General features: G+C 44.2%; 2 protein-coding genes across 5 annotated transcripts in view; both read right to left on the bottom strand.

Annotated features, from left to right (window-relative positions):
• The window catches only part of efhd1 (EF-hand domain family, member D1), a 129073-nt gene that overhangs the window by 23180 nt on the left and 91260 nt on the right, over positions 1 to 14633 (bottom strand). The window lies entirely within an intron of this gene.
• Positions 1 to 14633, bottom strand: part of usp32 (ubiquitin specific peptidase 32) — a 100045-nt gene that overhangs the window by 31350 nt on the left and 54062 nt on the right. For 2 of the 4 annotated variants that reach the window (XM_079514504.1, XM_079514505.1), the window contains exons 6-16: positions 13438 to 13569; positions 12730 to 12837; positions 12005 to 12120; positions 10369 to 10431; positions 9782 to 9865; positions 9051 to 9112; positions 7925 to 8027; positions 6772 to 6991; positions 4496 to 4674; positions 3189 to 3329; positions 2464 to 2581 (exon numbers count right to left, since the gene is read on the bottom strand). In XM_079514504.1, coding sequence (XP_079370630.1) covers positions 2464 to 2581; positions 3189 to 3329; positions 4496 to 4674; positions 6772 to 6991; positions 7925 to 8027; positions 9051 to 9112; positions 9782 to 9865; positions 10369 to 10431; positions 12005 to 12120; positions 12730 to 12837; positions 13438 to 13569 — 1326 coding nt within the window. Of the gene's footprint in view, positions 1 to 2412; positions 2582 to 3188; positions 3330 to 4495; positions 4675 to 6771; positions 6992 to 7924; positions 8028 to 9050; positions 9113 to 9781; positions 9866 to 10368; positions 10432 to 12004; positions 12121 to 12729; positions 12838 to 13437; positions 13570 to 14633 lie in introns of all 4 variants that reach the window. The other 2 variants (XM_079514502.1, XM_079514503.1) reach the window with 2 other exon arrangements.

Genomic DNA, 14633 nt, shown 5'->3' with positions numbered 1-14633 from the left:
CAGCTGCTCAGTCCTTCTACTTGGGAGCTGGAAGCCAATGCGCTCCGTTGGGGGTTTTAAATGTGCACTTTATGTTGAAATGCGATAGGTGGCTCTAGGTTAGATCAGTTGTTAAAGAGACCACACACAGTACCGAGCTGCACATCCACCACCACATTAAACCATTTTGGGCGGGAACCCCTTTTGGTGTTTTAACTAAGCATTATGTTATACTTTAGCTATTCAAAAACAGCAGATCTACAAGTTCATAGCGCGCCACCGAGTGGCGCGCTATGAACTTGTAGGTCTGCTATTTTTGAAAAGTCGTAAAAATGTGGCACAAATCTTTGAATATATATTCTTTCAGAGCGAACGTTTTTTCAGGCCTAAATTAGTTAAACCATAGCTTGTGTTTGTGCATCTCTGCGTCTACGCCTTGTCATCAATCATGTCTATTCTTCTGCCATAGCCAGTAATATGTTCATGTGGCATTATGATTATGGACAACAACCACATGTGAGGGAATTATATATGAGAGGTTCTGTACAGTGGCCGGGAACGGTTTAATTGTTAACGGCTTCATTATAGAATTATGAATGAAAACCGTTTCAATTGGGAGGAAAGTGGATTTACTCGATTGATTGAGTTAAAGGAGAATTCCATTCTAGAATGCTTTCTTACCTTTCTTTGTAGTTGTTACGTCCCCACCAAAGAGGTCCAGGTGTTATTTTTGTGCAAAAACTCCTTATTGGCTATTTCCCATACCATAAGCCCTCAATGAATTACATTGCATTGAATGGGAATTGAATGGGGCTATGGGGTGTTATGCTAATTCACTTATTTCCATCGAAATAAGTAGTAAAGTGTGCCGCTTGGGATATTATTTACATTATGAAGAGAGGATATATAAAAAAAAATAATAATTTTGAGCGATGGAAATAAGCGAATTAGCACAACACCCCATAGCCCCATTCAATTCAATTCAATTCATTTAGGGCTTATGGTAGGGGAAATAGCCAATAAGGAGCTTTTGCACAAAAGAACACCTGGACCTCTTTGGTCTGGACGTAACAACTACAAATAAAGGTAAGAAAGCCTTCTAGCATGGAATTCTCCTTTAAGACGTGCATAGCTGGAGCAGCCGCAGGGTACAACCTAAAGCTGGAATGATTAGCAATGTGATGGCTTACATTATGTCGATGTGACTGATGGAAAACATTGACTATATTCTATAATTACGGTATACATTTCACAGAGACATAAATCACATGGCCATATCAAAAATATTAAGATTGTAAAGTATACACATCTGTGTGTGTGTGTGCAGCACTCAAATACGTTGGTTTTTAAATAAATAGCCCTATATACTTTCTCGTATATCAGATCTCCGTATCTGTCAGGGATCTCCATATATGGGCATAAAAGGGACATGGACGGATATCCCCATATTATCCCCCTTTTGGGCCCATGTATGGATCTGACTGAATTGTGCCATGAAGCCACATTGAGGTTAGGCAACACACTCCATATATTTGGGTGTACTGTAGGTTATGGCTGAATCATGGTTCAGCGAATGGAGTCATTAGCCAAATATTAGTTTAATAATGAATTGCATTTTTATAGCGCTTTTCCAAGTGCTCAAAGCGCTTTACAATGGTTCATTCATTCATACATTGGGAGGTGAAGCGGCGAACAGTCGACGCCAGCGTCCTCACTTCCCACATTCACACACCAATGGTGGCAAGCTCACACCGACCGCCTCATTGGAGGCAATGTATAGGGTTCAGTGTCTTGCCCAAGGACACTTTGACATGTAGACAGGAGGAGCCGGGATTCGAACCGCATCATGTCCAACGTAGGGACAGCAGGTAGAAAGGGCTTCAAGGGGAACTATGATGATTCAGCTGGCAGGTGTTGTGAGTTAATGACCATATTAAATTTGTCCCAATTAGGGCATTAAGCAACTAGTCGACTAGTAAATCCACTAGTCGACCTTGTTGTTTTTTCCCCCCCAATTTTGTAGGCCTAGATTATAGTTATAGTCAAAGAAAATATAGGTAGTTAAACAACTAGTCGACTAATAAACTAGGCAACTAGTAAAAATGACTAGAAGTGAATGCCCTAGTAGTCCCTATGCTCACCCACCAGTACCTCATATTCCCTGTCATTGTTCACCGTTTGATTTTTACAACAAGGTCTGTGCGAATAGAAAAACTGTGTACTGAGCCAATCTGAGTAGCTTGTAGTGTGATCAGCAGCCCCCACCCCCACCCCCAATTTGTGGGCCAATGGTTCATTCCACAGCCCACTCCCAGATCACTGTCTAAGGCTTGGATCAGTCCACTCAACACGGATTAGAGAGGGGTGGGATTTTTATTTTTATTTTTTTGGACGGCGGTCTTCCTGTCTTGCTGCAGGCTTACGTTACTGTACCTCGCGGCTGCATGGGTAAATGCGGGGGGAACATTCTCAGGCTGGTCATACCCATATTGACCCAGATGTTGGACTGGGGGGAGCGCGTGGCCGGCTGCTGCCGCAGGAAGAGCAGGTAGCGTGGGAAGAGCTCCAGCTCCTCACGGCCCGTCTTACTCTGACGTATAACCTGGATGCAGGAGGAAGGAGGTTTCACGTCACTATTATGGAACCTCAACCTTTTAACCCATTTTAAACCTGAGGACGATTCTATAAAAGGTCTTCTAAATGCTGACAGTTTTCTGAAAAACCCATGTTTCTATGTCAGTGGTTCTCCAACATATTCATGTCAAGGACCTTCAAATATATATGACATTGGCCGCCGGCCGCCGCCAAATAAAAGTCTAAATTGTAAACTACAACTTTTGTTTTTCACAACTTAGTTCAACAGGGATGTGATAAATGGGAGGAAGCTGCTAAATCTACCTAACCAGACTTGTGTTAAAACACACATCATATGCAGGACTATTACAACCAAAACGTCAACATAACATAATTGTATCATTAATATAGCTGACAATTACAGTAGGGATGCAAACAAACTGATAATTTAATACAGGGTTTATCTTTAGGGTTTATTGTTTTTAGACATTTTCATATAGCATATAGTGGAAGTGGAATTAATATCAATGCACCATGACATACGCTTTTAAAGAGGTATAGGATTTACAATTTGATTGAATTGTTTTGAAGATTTCGCTGAAACGCTGCTAATGTAACAAGCTCCTGCTCCTTACCGGTCGTGGCAGGCTAAGGTTGGTACCATACCAGTGGTACAGCGCCCTCCACACGGGTTCTGGGACCGTCTCAAAGTCTCGCCCCGGCACCAGCTGTAAGGAGCGCTTCAGCCTGCCGCCCTCCATGGTCAGAGTAGGGGCCTGAGGTTGACGACAGAACAATTATGGGTAGACAAGCATCCGCAACGCAGATACGAGATACACAAGGCCACACATTTTACAGTCTGCATTCTCCAGTTACAGATTATACAGATAGATCGTTTTCCTAATGCTGTGCACTCGGCGCTGGCAGGGCCTCGTCATACTGGTGATAAGACAATGAAGGTTCAGAGGCGCCATCTACTCTCTGGGAAGTCTCGGGACACAAAATGGGAGGACCGACTCAGATTACCTACGACTTTTGGAGATGGAAATCACCAGATGACGGGCCACTTCTCCTCAAATGCAACATTTAGGTAACCTGACTCCACCAGATGGGGCAGCAGAGAGTACACTGGGTTCCCCCCTCCTGCTCCCATCTGGGAACTCTCAGGCAGACTTGATGCCCGGACACAAAACGGCCTGGCCAATCAGCAGCAGCTAGAGGCGGGATAGCTGCTCTCTGCTGCCCCATCTGGCGGAGTCAGGTTAACATTTAGGAGCACTGGTAGCAAAATACCGTATTAACAGTTTCAGTGTCTGGATGGGAAACACCTATGCGTAGGTGCGTTCATATTATGATGTTTTGGGGGGGGAAAAGGCAAGTGCTATTTTTCAGCCATGTGCCACTGCCACCCTAGAGGGTTGGTCTACTGCACTGACTTTCAAAGTGCCTGGCAGCCAGGGGGCTGCAACTGGAAAGGAGAGGGGAAATGAGGAAAAAAGAAATGAATCAATTCCAATAAGCCTATCTCACAGAATTTCCCCGCCCGCTTTTTACGCCCCCTTTCGGGGCTAGTGGTGATAGCGTGACGTCACTCCATAGACGCTACATGTTAACAGAGGTTATTTAAGAAGTCTACAACTTTTGTTTTCTCAAGGTAAGGTTTGTTCTATCTGTTCAAGCTGATTTACCATCTTGTTTGCTTCATAATAATATTGGTCTGTCACATTTTTACATTAGAAAATGTACTTAGATTCTCCAGAGAAAAAAACGTGTAAATGCTAATGGAAAGCGGGCTGTGAGATAGGCCTATTTCAGTAAGTCGGCACTATACTAGACATACATTTGCTATCTAGACAAACCAGGCGCAATCCCTGCGCACCGCGAGGTAAGAGATTTGGCCTGGTCAGTGCAATGACCGCAGAAGATAGTCACACACACACACCTTCATAGGGTCGGTAACAACCAGTGACTGGTTGTCGATGGCCCCGGGTCTCTGTGCTGCGAGGTGGGGGTGCAGGTGACCGTTGGCCCCCGAGAAGCATTGGTTGTTGTTGTCCGACATGTTGTGTTGCCGGGCAAAACAGCTGTCTGTGGCCGATGGAGCTACCTGGGGGCTCATAGCTGGAGGGGAGCAGGCGACACACACACACGCGCACACACGTGCACACACACACACACACACACACACACACACACACACACACACACTTTGTAAGAAATGGATCAACACAGTCTACAAGACACTGTTTATTTATTTATTTATTAAACATTCATTAAACATCAAAATGAAATAATTTATATGCCAATGAAATAATAATGATGTAATGACATGATTGGATCACACCCACCACCTGGCTGCATTTAAGGATGACTAATTAGCCAAGCTGTGCTAGATAGACCCTGACGAAGACCTTTTGGTTCGAAACGCATATGTCCTGTTTTTTAATTGCCTCGCTCATCAATAAACTATATGAATCTTTTTTCCACCAAAGACGGAGTGCCTTGGATTCCTTTTTTTCTTTTGCAAGTCTGCAATTTACACCTTTTGGGAATTAAGCAGTACAACTTGAAGGAAAGATTCCCTTTTAGTCTACAAGACAGTTTTGTATATCTCTGATTATATAGGAGTGGTACAGTATGTGTAATGTTTTCTTTTTATGTTTTGGAGATGTTGGGCCCCATTTTCGTCACCGCTAAAACCCTTATCCCTAAACTTCTTTGCCTTTTTTTCCTATTTTGCAAAACATTTTTGAATAGTTAAAATGGCCAGTCTACAAGCTCACAACGTGTTTAGTGGCAGCGGTGGCCGAACGGATTGCGGAGCGGTCTTGATACCGGAAGGTCGCCAGTTCGAAGTGCCCTTGAACAAGGCATTGAACCACTACGATGAAATGTTCTATGAGCAGGGCCTGGCTGGAAACAAGTTCTTGAGCTTAGCCCAGATACCCTGGGTAAATATAGTAATCATTTTATTTCATTTCATTTCATTTCATTTCAATGTAGATTGGCTAGTTGAACTATTCAAAAATGTCTTTCAAAATAGTAAAAAAAAAAAAGGCAAAGACGTTTAGGGATAAGGGGTTTAGCGGTGACGAAAATGGAGCCTGTTATGTCTTGTACTTGTACTGTATAACACATTTCATACACAAAATGGCAATGCGTATGCTTCACATATAAGGCATTAAACAGCCTTTTAAGTACATACAGTAAAAAAGGGGCATTTAAAAACATAAAATTACAGAAATAAAACATAAGATTGGCTTAAAGGTTATGGTCATAAGCATTTTATACATTTTACTTTTAGGAAAATATTTTAGAAACACTGCGGTGGTATCTACTGCCGTGCACAACGGCATTTGTACTTGTAAGATTACATTTATAAATTAATAACATGATTGTATTCAACATTGCTTATATAACAGTACAGTATGCAACGTATTGCTTATAGTGATTGTAGGTATATGTAATGCATCGCTTATAAACCTGTGATTGTATGTAACAGTCTTGACACTGGCTAATGGGGATGAAAATAAATAAAACGATATAGCTGAAAATAGCGCAGTAGGGATGCAACCATATACGGTAAGCATTCATGTAGGGATGGGACGATGGAGGGGGCAATTGGGATTCGAGGATTCTATCACCGATCTATATGCTAGATCACCTAAGAGAGCGTTGGGGGGGAGGGGTTGAGAGAAGGATGTGAATATATGTTATCCCAGGGGAAGCAAAGTTAAAAACGTTGGCTCTGAAAGAATATAATTATATTCAAAGATTTGCTCCACATTCTCACGATTTTTCAAAAATAGCAGACCTTACAAGCTCATAGCGCGGCACTCGGTGCCGCGCTATGAGCTTGTAGATCTGATATTTTTCAACAGCTAAAGCATAACATAATGCTTAAAACACCAAAAAGGGGTTTCCCGCCCCAGAATGGGTGGTTAAAGCAACACTCTATAGATTGATGAATAAAAGCATTGACCCCCACCTGTCTGATAAATAAAAAGCATTGACCCCCACCTGTCTGATAAATAAAAAGCATTGACCCCCACCTGTCTGATAAATAAAAAGCATTGCCCCCCACCTGTCTCTGTGGCCTCAGAAGCACTGGACACTCTATAGATTGATAAATAAAAAGCATTGACCCCCACCTGTCTCTGTGGCCTCAGAAGCACTGGACACTCTATAGATTGATAAATAAAAAGCATTGACCCCCACCTGTCTCTGTGGCCTCAGAAGCACTGGACACGGCATCCGGGGAGCGCTCCCCAGAGGGGCTGCCCAGGCCCAGGAGTCCCAGTCCCCCCAGACCTCCTCCAATCCCCAGCCCTGGGGGGGTGGTGGTGGTGGTGGCCAGGGGGCTCCGCAGAGAGCCCAGGATGGATGGCTGCTCCACCACGATGCCCTTGTGCTCCTGGATGACAGGACAGGGTTTCCCCTGTTATATTTGATACATGTATTATATTTGTTTTACGTTTGAAACGTCTCACGTAGTAGTATGGACTCAAAACGGGGCCCTAAGAGATTTTCAATGACACACGTTTTGGTCAATCAATTAAGAAACACAAGTCAAGTGATCAACTGTACCCAATTATGATAACTGCTCCGTTCATAGCATTTACCTGACGCTTTCTTTTTTTTCTTTTTTTATAATTTTTATCCCACAATTTTGTAACCCATTTTTCACCCCCAATCGATAGGAAGGGGAAAAAAAGTAATTTAGGGGTTGAACTATCCCTATAACTTTGCAGATCTCCTACATTCTAAGCAGCCGATTTATAACATAACAAGGTCGCATCCCTGTGACCACAGGGGGTCATGGGGAGGGGGGGGGGGGGGGTTAAAGAGAAATGCAGGGGGAGGGGTGTCTAATTAGGAGGGAGCGAGGGCAGGGACGTGCACACATAGACATCAAAGGGGGCTTCAGCCCCTGCCCTTTTACCCGCCTGTAAAACAACTGCCCTTTCCAGACCACAAATTTACTATGGTGGAAGAAATGCAAATGCTACTCCTTTCCATGCCATGCCGGAAGGCAGCATTCAGGAGAATTGCTATTTTTCCCCCCGAAGTCTCCAGAACTTGAACACAGTATTTTGCGTTGAAGTAATGCGTTTCCAAATCCATGTCGTACAGCGCATCTCTATAGCTAAAAAGAGTGCTGGGTTGCGCTCCGAAAATAGCTGATCTACAAGCTCTCAACGCGTCGCAGCGTGACGCGTTGAGAGCTTGTAGATCTGCTATTTCTTTTGTCGAAATGTGCCCTCTTACGGGATTTTTTTTGCCCCTGCCCCTCTAACACTTCTCTGCAAGTCCCTGAGCGAGGGTATATGGTTAAGAGAGACGCTGCTTGTTTTTAACGCTGCATACATACATATTTGACGTAGTCCTTCCACTGTTGCCACCAGAGCATGGAGATGAGGAACCAGTTCTGCCCTGGCTGGAGCCCATGTCTGCTCTCCCTCTCCAACCAGCCCCTATAAAGACACAACCATGGACAGACGGAGACACAAGACAGGCAAAAGGAAAAAATACAAAGATGGATGAGTGCATCCGTGGGGTTTAGAAAGAAGTATAGCCTGGGGTCCACCTATGCTTTCTATGGCATAGGCAGAATCTAGACGCAGCTGCACGACATGAGACTAATTAATTAGAGCGACAGAGAGAGGAGTGTGTGTGTGAGTCAATTTAACAAAGGTGCAGACGATAAGAAATCAGCAGAGAGTGATCGACGTGAGCTACTCTATGCCTAATTGAAGTGGACTCAGTCCCAGACTTTTTTGTTTTACTCCCTGGAAATATATTTTTTTAATTTTTGTTTTTCATGGAGCCAGCTGAGTTGGTTCGGGCATCTGGTTAGGATGCCTCTCGGGCGCCTCCCTAGGGAGGTCCTCGACGCACGTCCCACTGGGAGGAGACCCCGGGGCAGACCAAGGCGCAGTAGGAGGAAATACATCGACTCACTGGCCTTGGAACGTCTCGGAATCCCCCAGGAGGAAGTCACTAATGTTGCTCTGGAGAGGGAAGTCTGGAGCACTCTGGTGGAGCTGTTGCCCCCGCGACCAGACTACGGATAAGCGATGGATGAAAGCAGGGAAAGCAGTTCGCCTTTCGGCTACCTTATGCTACACTCTAGGCAATTGTTAGCTTACCATTGACCTAGCCGTTAGCGCGGTGGAAAGAATGACTCGTCTCTCCTAATCCAGGGCGCTCTCCGTGGTGTTGAACGGATCGATATACTGGCGCTTCATTTCTGCTCCTCATCCGTCTCTCCCGCAAAATATGAACGCTTTTTGGATCATATATCGTATAAACTAAAACGATCGCAATGTAAGCTAGCTATGTAAAGTCAAACTTTTTTTTGTGGATTGTTTCCGGGTCATGGGTTTCCGAGTAAAAGCGGCCATGTTGTTCCGGCACTGATTGTGTTAATAGTGGTGAAAAGCTTGGCCTATCAGATCAAAGAGTTACAACTAAAAGGTGTCACAGAGACCCCGTACCTGATTATCTGTCCCTCCTCCTCAGGGGTCGCCGGCCTTAACCCCAGGACTATATGGCAAACCTGGACAATGGACGAGACAAGGACAACATTTAAAAACATTAACATGATATCAATAAAGGTGTAGTGTGTGTGTGTGTGTGTGTGTGTGTGTGTGTGTGTGTGTGTGTGTATGTCCTTCGCCTTCCAAAACATGGGAAAACAATGTGAAAAGGGTGGGCCTAGTAGGCCTAGGAAGGTACGTGAAATATTTCACGTATATTGTACGCTGCGTTCATGATTTGAGGCTTTTTGTTTAAAATGGGCCAATCCTGCAAACTTTGAAAGCCAATGTTAGCCAATTAGGATGGAATATGAAATCCATCTTGAGCACATGTCTATAGAGATACTGTATAACGATTTGCGGGATATGTTGACAAAATCTGGAGGAGTAATAATTATACTTTTGTTTTACAAAAGTCGGCCTCCTGGCGGCGCTAAAACAGGCCGTTCTGGGAAATTTGGGGCAGAGGTTCATCATTGACATCTAGAGAGTGTGTGTGCGCAAAGTTTGGCATCAACCGGGTTAACGGTGCCGGAGATTAGCTGGTAACAGACGGACGGACACACACACACACGGACGGACACACGGACGGACGGAGTGCAAAACATACTCTCGCCCCATGCCTTCGGCCTGGTGGAGCCAATTACGTAAATGTGTTACATGTACAAGCATATAATAAGTGTACTGACCTGGAAGAGCAGGTTGAGGAACTCATTAGCTAGAGCACTCTTCACACTCCATATCTGGTAGTCCTCCAGGGTCAGGTGACCCAACTGGGCAAGAAACAAACAACAACAAGATGTCAGAGATCTGCATCACCAGGTTAACCCTACTAATTATTATTATAGTAATTATTGGTCAAAAATACCATCAACTGGAGAATGTGGATTTATGTAATTCAACCTTTGAACGAATAGCTCAGGTCCGGCCTGACACTATTCTGCCAAGTTTGACCAAAATCTGATTAAAACGGTCAAAGTTAATCGCTTTGACAGACGCTAAACCTGGCTGCAGGTGTAAGGTTAGGTGCACTTAACTAAGATAACCTTAACAAACAGACGCAGCACTTTGGGTCGGTCCCCCTCCTACCCTTCAGAAATCGTTTGTTATGAGTATGTTACTACAGAACTGGCTGGCTCTGCCCACTCAGCTTAGAGAACAATGGTTGCAGTGATTTAAAAAAAAACAAGACAAGGTTAAGGTTCAATGGTAAAGGGTCCCGACTACTGACAGGTCCCACTATTAGTATGAATTACTGAGCCTGGGGGAACCTCACCTTGGTGTTGTCGTGCATCTTCAGAATGCCCTCCACTATGTCCGACACACTGCTGTTCAATTCCTGAAATGGAACAGAGCATTTGCAACACAAATCAATATCACCCATTGCAATTACTAGGATATAGGGGTGACACGGACTCAACGGAAAATGTACTGTATGTATGAATCAAATCATCAGAAAATGTAATCAAATAATTGGTTGATTTGCACAGTGGCAACTTCTTTCGACATAATTATGGATTAGTTTAGTTCGGTCAATTTTGTAGTAACAACGTTTAGATTTTAGGTTATCCAAAAACATTTAAAGAAAATTTTATTTTGACAGATTTAAACACTGGCTCAAAGTAATGACTAGTACACTTCACCTGGAAAGAATAAGGTACCATTGCTGTGCCCTCATAGCGTGTCTATGTGTCCAATGTGTCATATTTCCAGTGTCAGTGTTTTTTTTTAATTATTTTTTTTTAATGTTTTTTGTGCCTTTCGCCTTTATTATTTTTGATAGAGGGACAGAGACAGTAGGCTGACAGGAAATGGGAGAGAGAGATGGTGGGGGGTGACATGCAGTAAAGGCTGTCGGGATTAGGGATGCCAGAAAGTGACCATCAGCCAAATCGAATATTCGACAGCTTTTTTTTTTTTTCAATCAATATCAGATAAAACTTTTAAGATTTTATATTATGCACATGCCATGGTCACATAACCATTATATGTTGAGTGCATGCTTTGATGGTTACAGTTTTATAATCAGTTTTGATGAGTAAACCTTTGTGGAGATCTTCTCAGTTCTCATTATATGCTAGTTACTGCCATTCAGGATGGAAAATTAAATCCATTTGGATTTGGGGAGAAGTAGTTTCATTTTTCTTTCCCGATTTTCGATTATGAAATATTAAAATCGATTTCGGAGACTCCGATGATTAATCGGAAAATCGATTAATCGGCGGCATCCCTAGTCGGGATCGGGAGTCGAACCTACGGCACACACTGCCAGACTGGATTACCAGCCACGGTGCCTGGACCGCTGAGCCACGGGCCCAGGCCCAGTGTCAGTCAGTATTTACGTTCAATAATGTCCTCATAGTGTGTGTGTATACAGTATTTCCAATGTGTCATGCAGTGCATCTATATATCATGTGCCACACATGTCATCATTAGTCACATTTTAGTCACCTGGAATGTATTAGTGTTAGTCTAGTTTTAGTCGACTAAATGTCATGAGATTTTAGTCGACTAAATCTGCAGTTGATTTAGTAGACTAAATGTCATTTTGGCGGGCCTTGATGCCGTCGTAATGACTGGTTTTACACTTGCTGAAAATAGCCGATCTACAAGCACACAACGTGTCGCGCTGTGCGCTGCGCTGTGAGCTTGTAGATCAGCTATTTTCAACATTGCAACCAAGTGTAAAATGACTTATACTGGATCTCTTGTCCATTCCTAACATTTTAGTCTGGTTTTTATTTGTTGACGAAAATGTCAGCATATTTATTCTTAGTTTTAGTCACCATAGCTTAGTTTTCATTCAGTTTTCGTCAGTGAAAAAAAAGCTAGCCGACGAACACTTTTCGTCATAGTTTTTTAGTCGACGGAAACAACAACACAACGTGTCTTCAGTCTGGTCCAACACTTACGGGGAGCGCGTCCGTGCGATTGTCTTTCCACACCTCTAGCAGTGCCACGACCATCTCGTGGAGCTCGTCTCGAGACAGAGCTCCATCTCGGTCCACATCAAACACTTTGAAACAAACTGTGAAGAACACAAACACCACATGTATTATTATGACATCCTTGTAATCCTTTTTCTGCAAACAAACACCTTCTGTTATACATTTGCATTCATCTGTGTGACAGAAGGTGTGTTGTTGTTGTTTAGGCCAATTAGCTGTTGAGTCTCACGTTTACAATATGTCACCAGTTCCAATCGCGCCAATGTAATTTCGAGCACTGATGGCATTTCGATGACATGATGATTATCCCATTTTGGGCCGGGAACCCCTTTTGGTGTTAGCATCATGTTATTCTTTAGCTATTGAAAAATAGCAGATCTACAAGCTCATAGCGTGCCACCGAGTGGCGCGCTACGAGCTTGTAGGTCTGCTATTTTTGAAAAATCGAAGAACCACTGACATAGCTTTTTCAGAAAACTGTCAGGATGTAGAAGACATTTTTAGAATCTGATCTCAGGTCAAAATGGGTTAAGTAGCCAAGAGAGAAAATGTGCACCGGTCCTACATCTCAATAAAACCCGGCTCAGTGAAGATAAGCAGCAAGTTTCTTTTCAAATAATATTGTTATGTGTAAAACACCTCAGGGAATCACTTCTCTCTGAATTGATAGAACATATGTTAGGGCTCACATTTCTGCCTCTCAGCGATGGGACCCCTGCAGCACGCGGACAGACCACAAGAGATCTCTTTGAAGTCGATGTGATTGTCCCGATTCTCATCAAAGGCGTGAAACAAGCCTGCAATCCAAGACCAACATTATTAGTCATTATACATACAACAAGTTGTTCCGACTAAGCAATCTGATTGGTTGAAATACATGCAGGCTCTCTACCCCGTGCTCAACCGAGCATGATAGCACACCTAACCAAAATATAAAAATGAGTCTCGCAGAGCAGAGTTGGCTAAGTGGCTAGGCTAGGAGTTTGCATTGGGAAGTTTGCAGTTTGCAGTACTGGCTAAATCTGTAATTAAAAACATTTGAATTTCTATTGAATCTTATATCGTAATTACAGTGAAATTGAGCTAACAGTGAGTAAAAAGGGACTCCCTTGGACACCATGTACTTCCAGGATAACATAAACATCGCAGAAAGGTTGTTATTTTGAGAGCGAAAACGCCCCACAATATGAATACAATGTTTTATTTAGATAATTTAACACTCATTTTCATAGGCGGTACGTGACGTCAATATGCAAACAATACTTTTGTACTTTTACTCAAGTACATTTTCAATTCCGTACTTTTACTTGCAACAAAGTAGTTATAAATTGCAGTATTGGTACTTTTACTTAAGTAAAACAATGGAGTACTTTTTCCACCACTGAGTGTGACGTTACCTTCACTTAGCGAGGCGTGGATGGGTGGAGACACCAGTGGGACGAAGGTCTCCAAGTCGAAGCGTCCGGTCCGTGACTGGGCTTTCAGGAGCCAGTAGCGCTTCTCCAAGTCGATGATATCAGACTCCTCCACTGCAGGAGGAAAACAACAAGGTTATTACTAACCTGAAGAGAGGCATCAGAAAGGCCAAGGCTGACTACAGGAGGAGGATCGAGGACCAGCTGGACAGCAACAACAGCAGGCAGGTGTGGCAGGGAGTCCAGCATCTCACCAACTACAGGACTACCGTCGGAGCTGTCGAAGGTGACGTCTCGTTGGCAGAGGAGCTAAACACCTTCTTTGCCCGCTTCGAGGCAGAGCCACCAGAGGCAGCAACGTCATACCCCACAGCAGCTTCACCTTCACAGTTGAGGAGCATGAGGTGAGGCGCACGCTGCGGGCCATCAACCCGAGGAAGGCTGCAGGTCCTGACGGGCCGGCGTCACTGGACGTGTACTGAAGGACTGCGCGGACCAGCTGGCTGGGGTCTTCACCAGGATTTCCAACCAGTCCCTCGCCCAGTCCACTGTCCCACTCTATCTAAAATCCTCCACCATAGTCCCCCTGCCCAAGAAACGTCACATCTCCAGTCTTAACGACTACCGACCAGTCGCACTCACACCAGTGGTGATGAAGTGCTTTGAGAAGCTGGTCCGGGGTCACATCACATCACTCCTGCCCCGTGGCTTTGACCCCCACCAGTTCGCTTACAGGGCAAATAGATCCACAGAGGACGCCGTAGCCACAGCCCTCCATGCTGCACTGTCCCACCTGGAGCAGCCGGGGAGCTATGTACGGATGCTCTTTGTGGATTTTAGCTCTGCATTCAACACCATCCTCCCCCACAGACTGGTGGACATACTGGGGGAACTGGGTTTTCCACACAACACCTGCATGTGGATTAAGAGCTTCTTGTCTGGTCGCAGCCAGAGGGTTAGAGTGGGCGATCACACATCCACGTCCCTCAGCACCGGCTCCCCACAGGGCTGTGTACTGAGCCCGCTGCTCTACACCCTCTACACACACACAAATGCACCCCCGGCCCACCGCAGCAACACCATGGTGAAGTTTGCAGATGACACCACAGTAGTAGGGCTCATCTCATCTCATCTCATCTCATCTCCAATGGTTCGTTAAGTACAATCAGGGTTTTGTG

Source organism: Electrona antarctica (assembly GCF_951216825.1).
Source record: "Electrona antarctica genome assembly, chromosome: 11".
Lineage (NCBI taxonomy): Eukaryota > Metazoa > Chordata > Actinopteri > Myctophiformes > Myctophidae > Electrona > Electrona antarctica.
The sequence above is the reverse complement of the archived record's forward strand: the minus strand, read 5'-3'. Positions and strand labels throughout refer to the sequence as shown.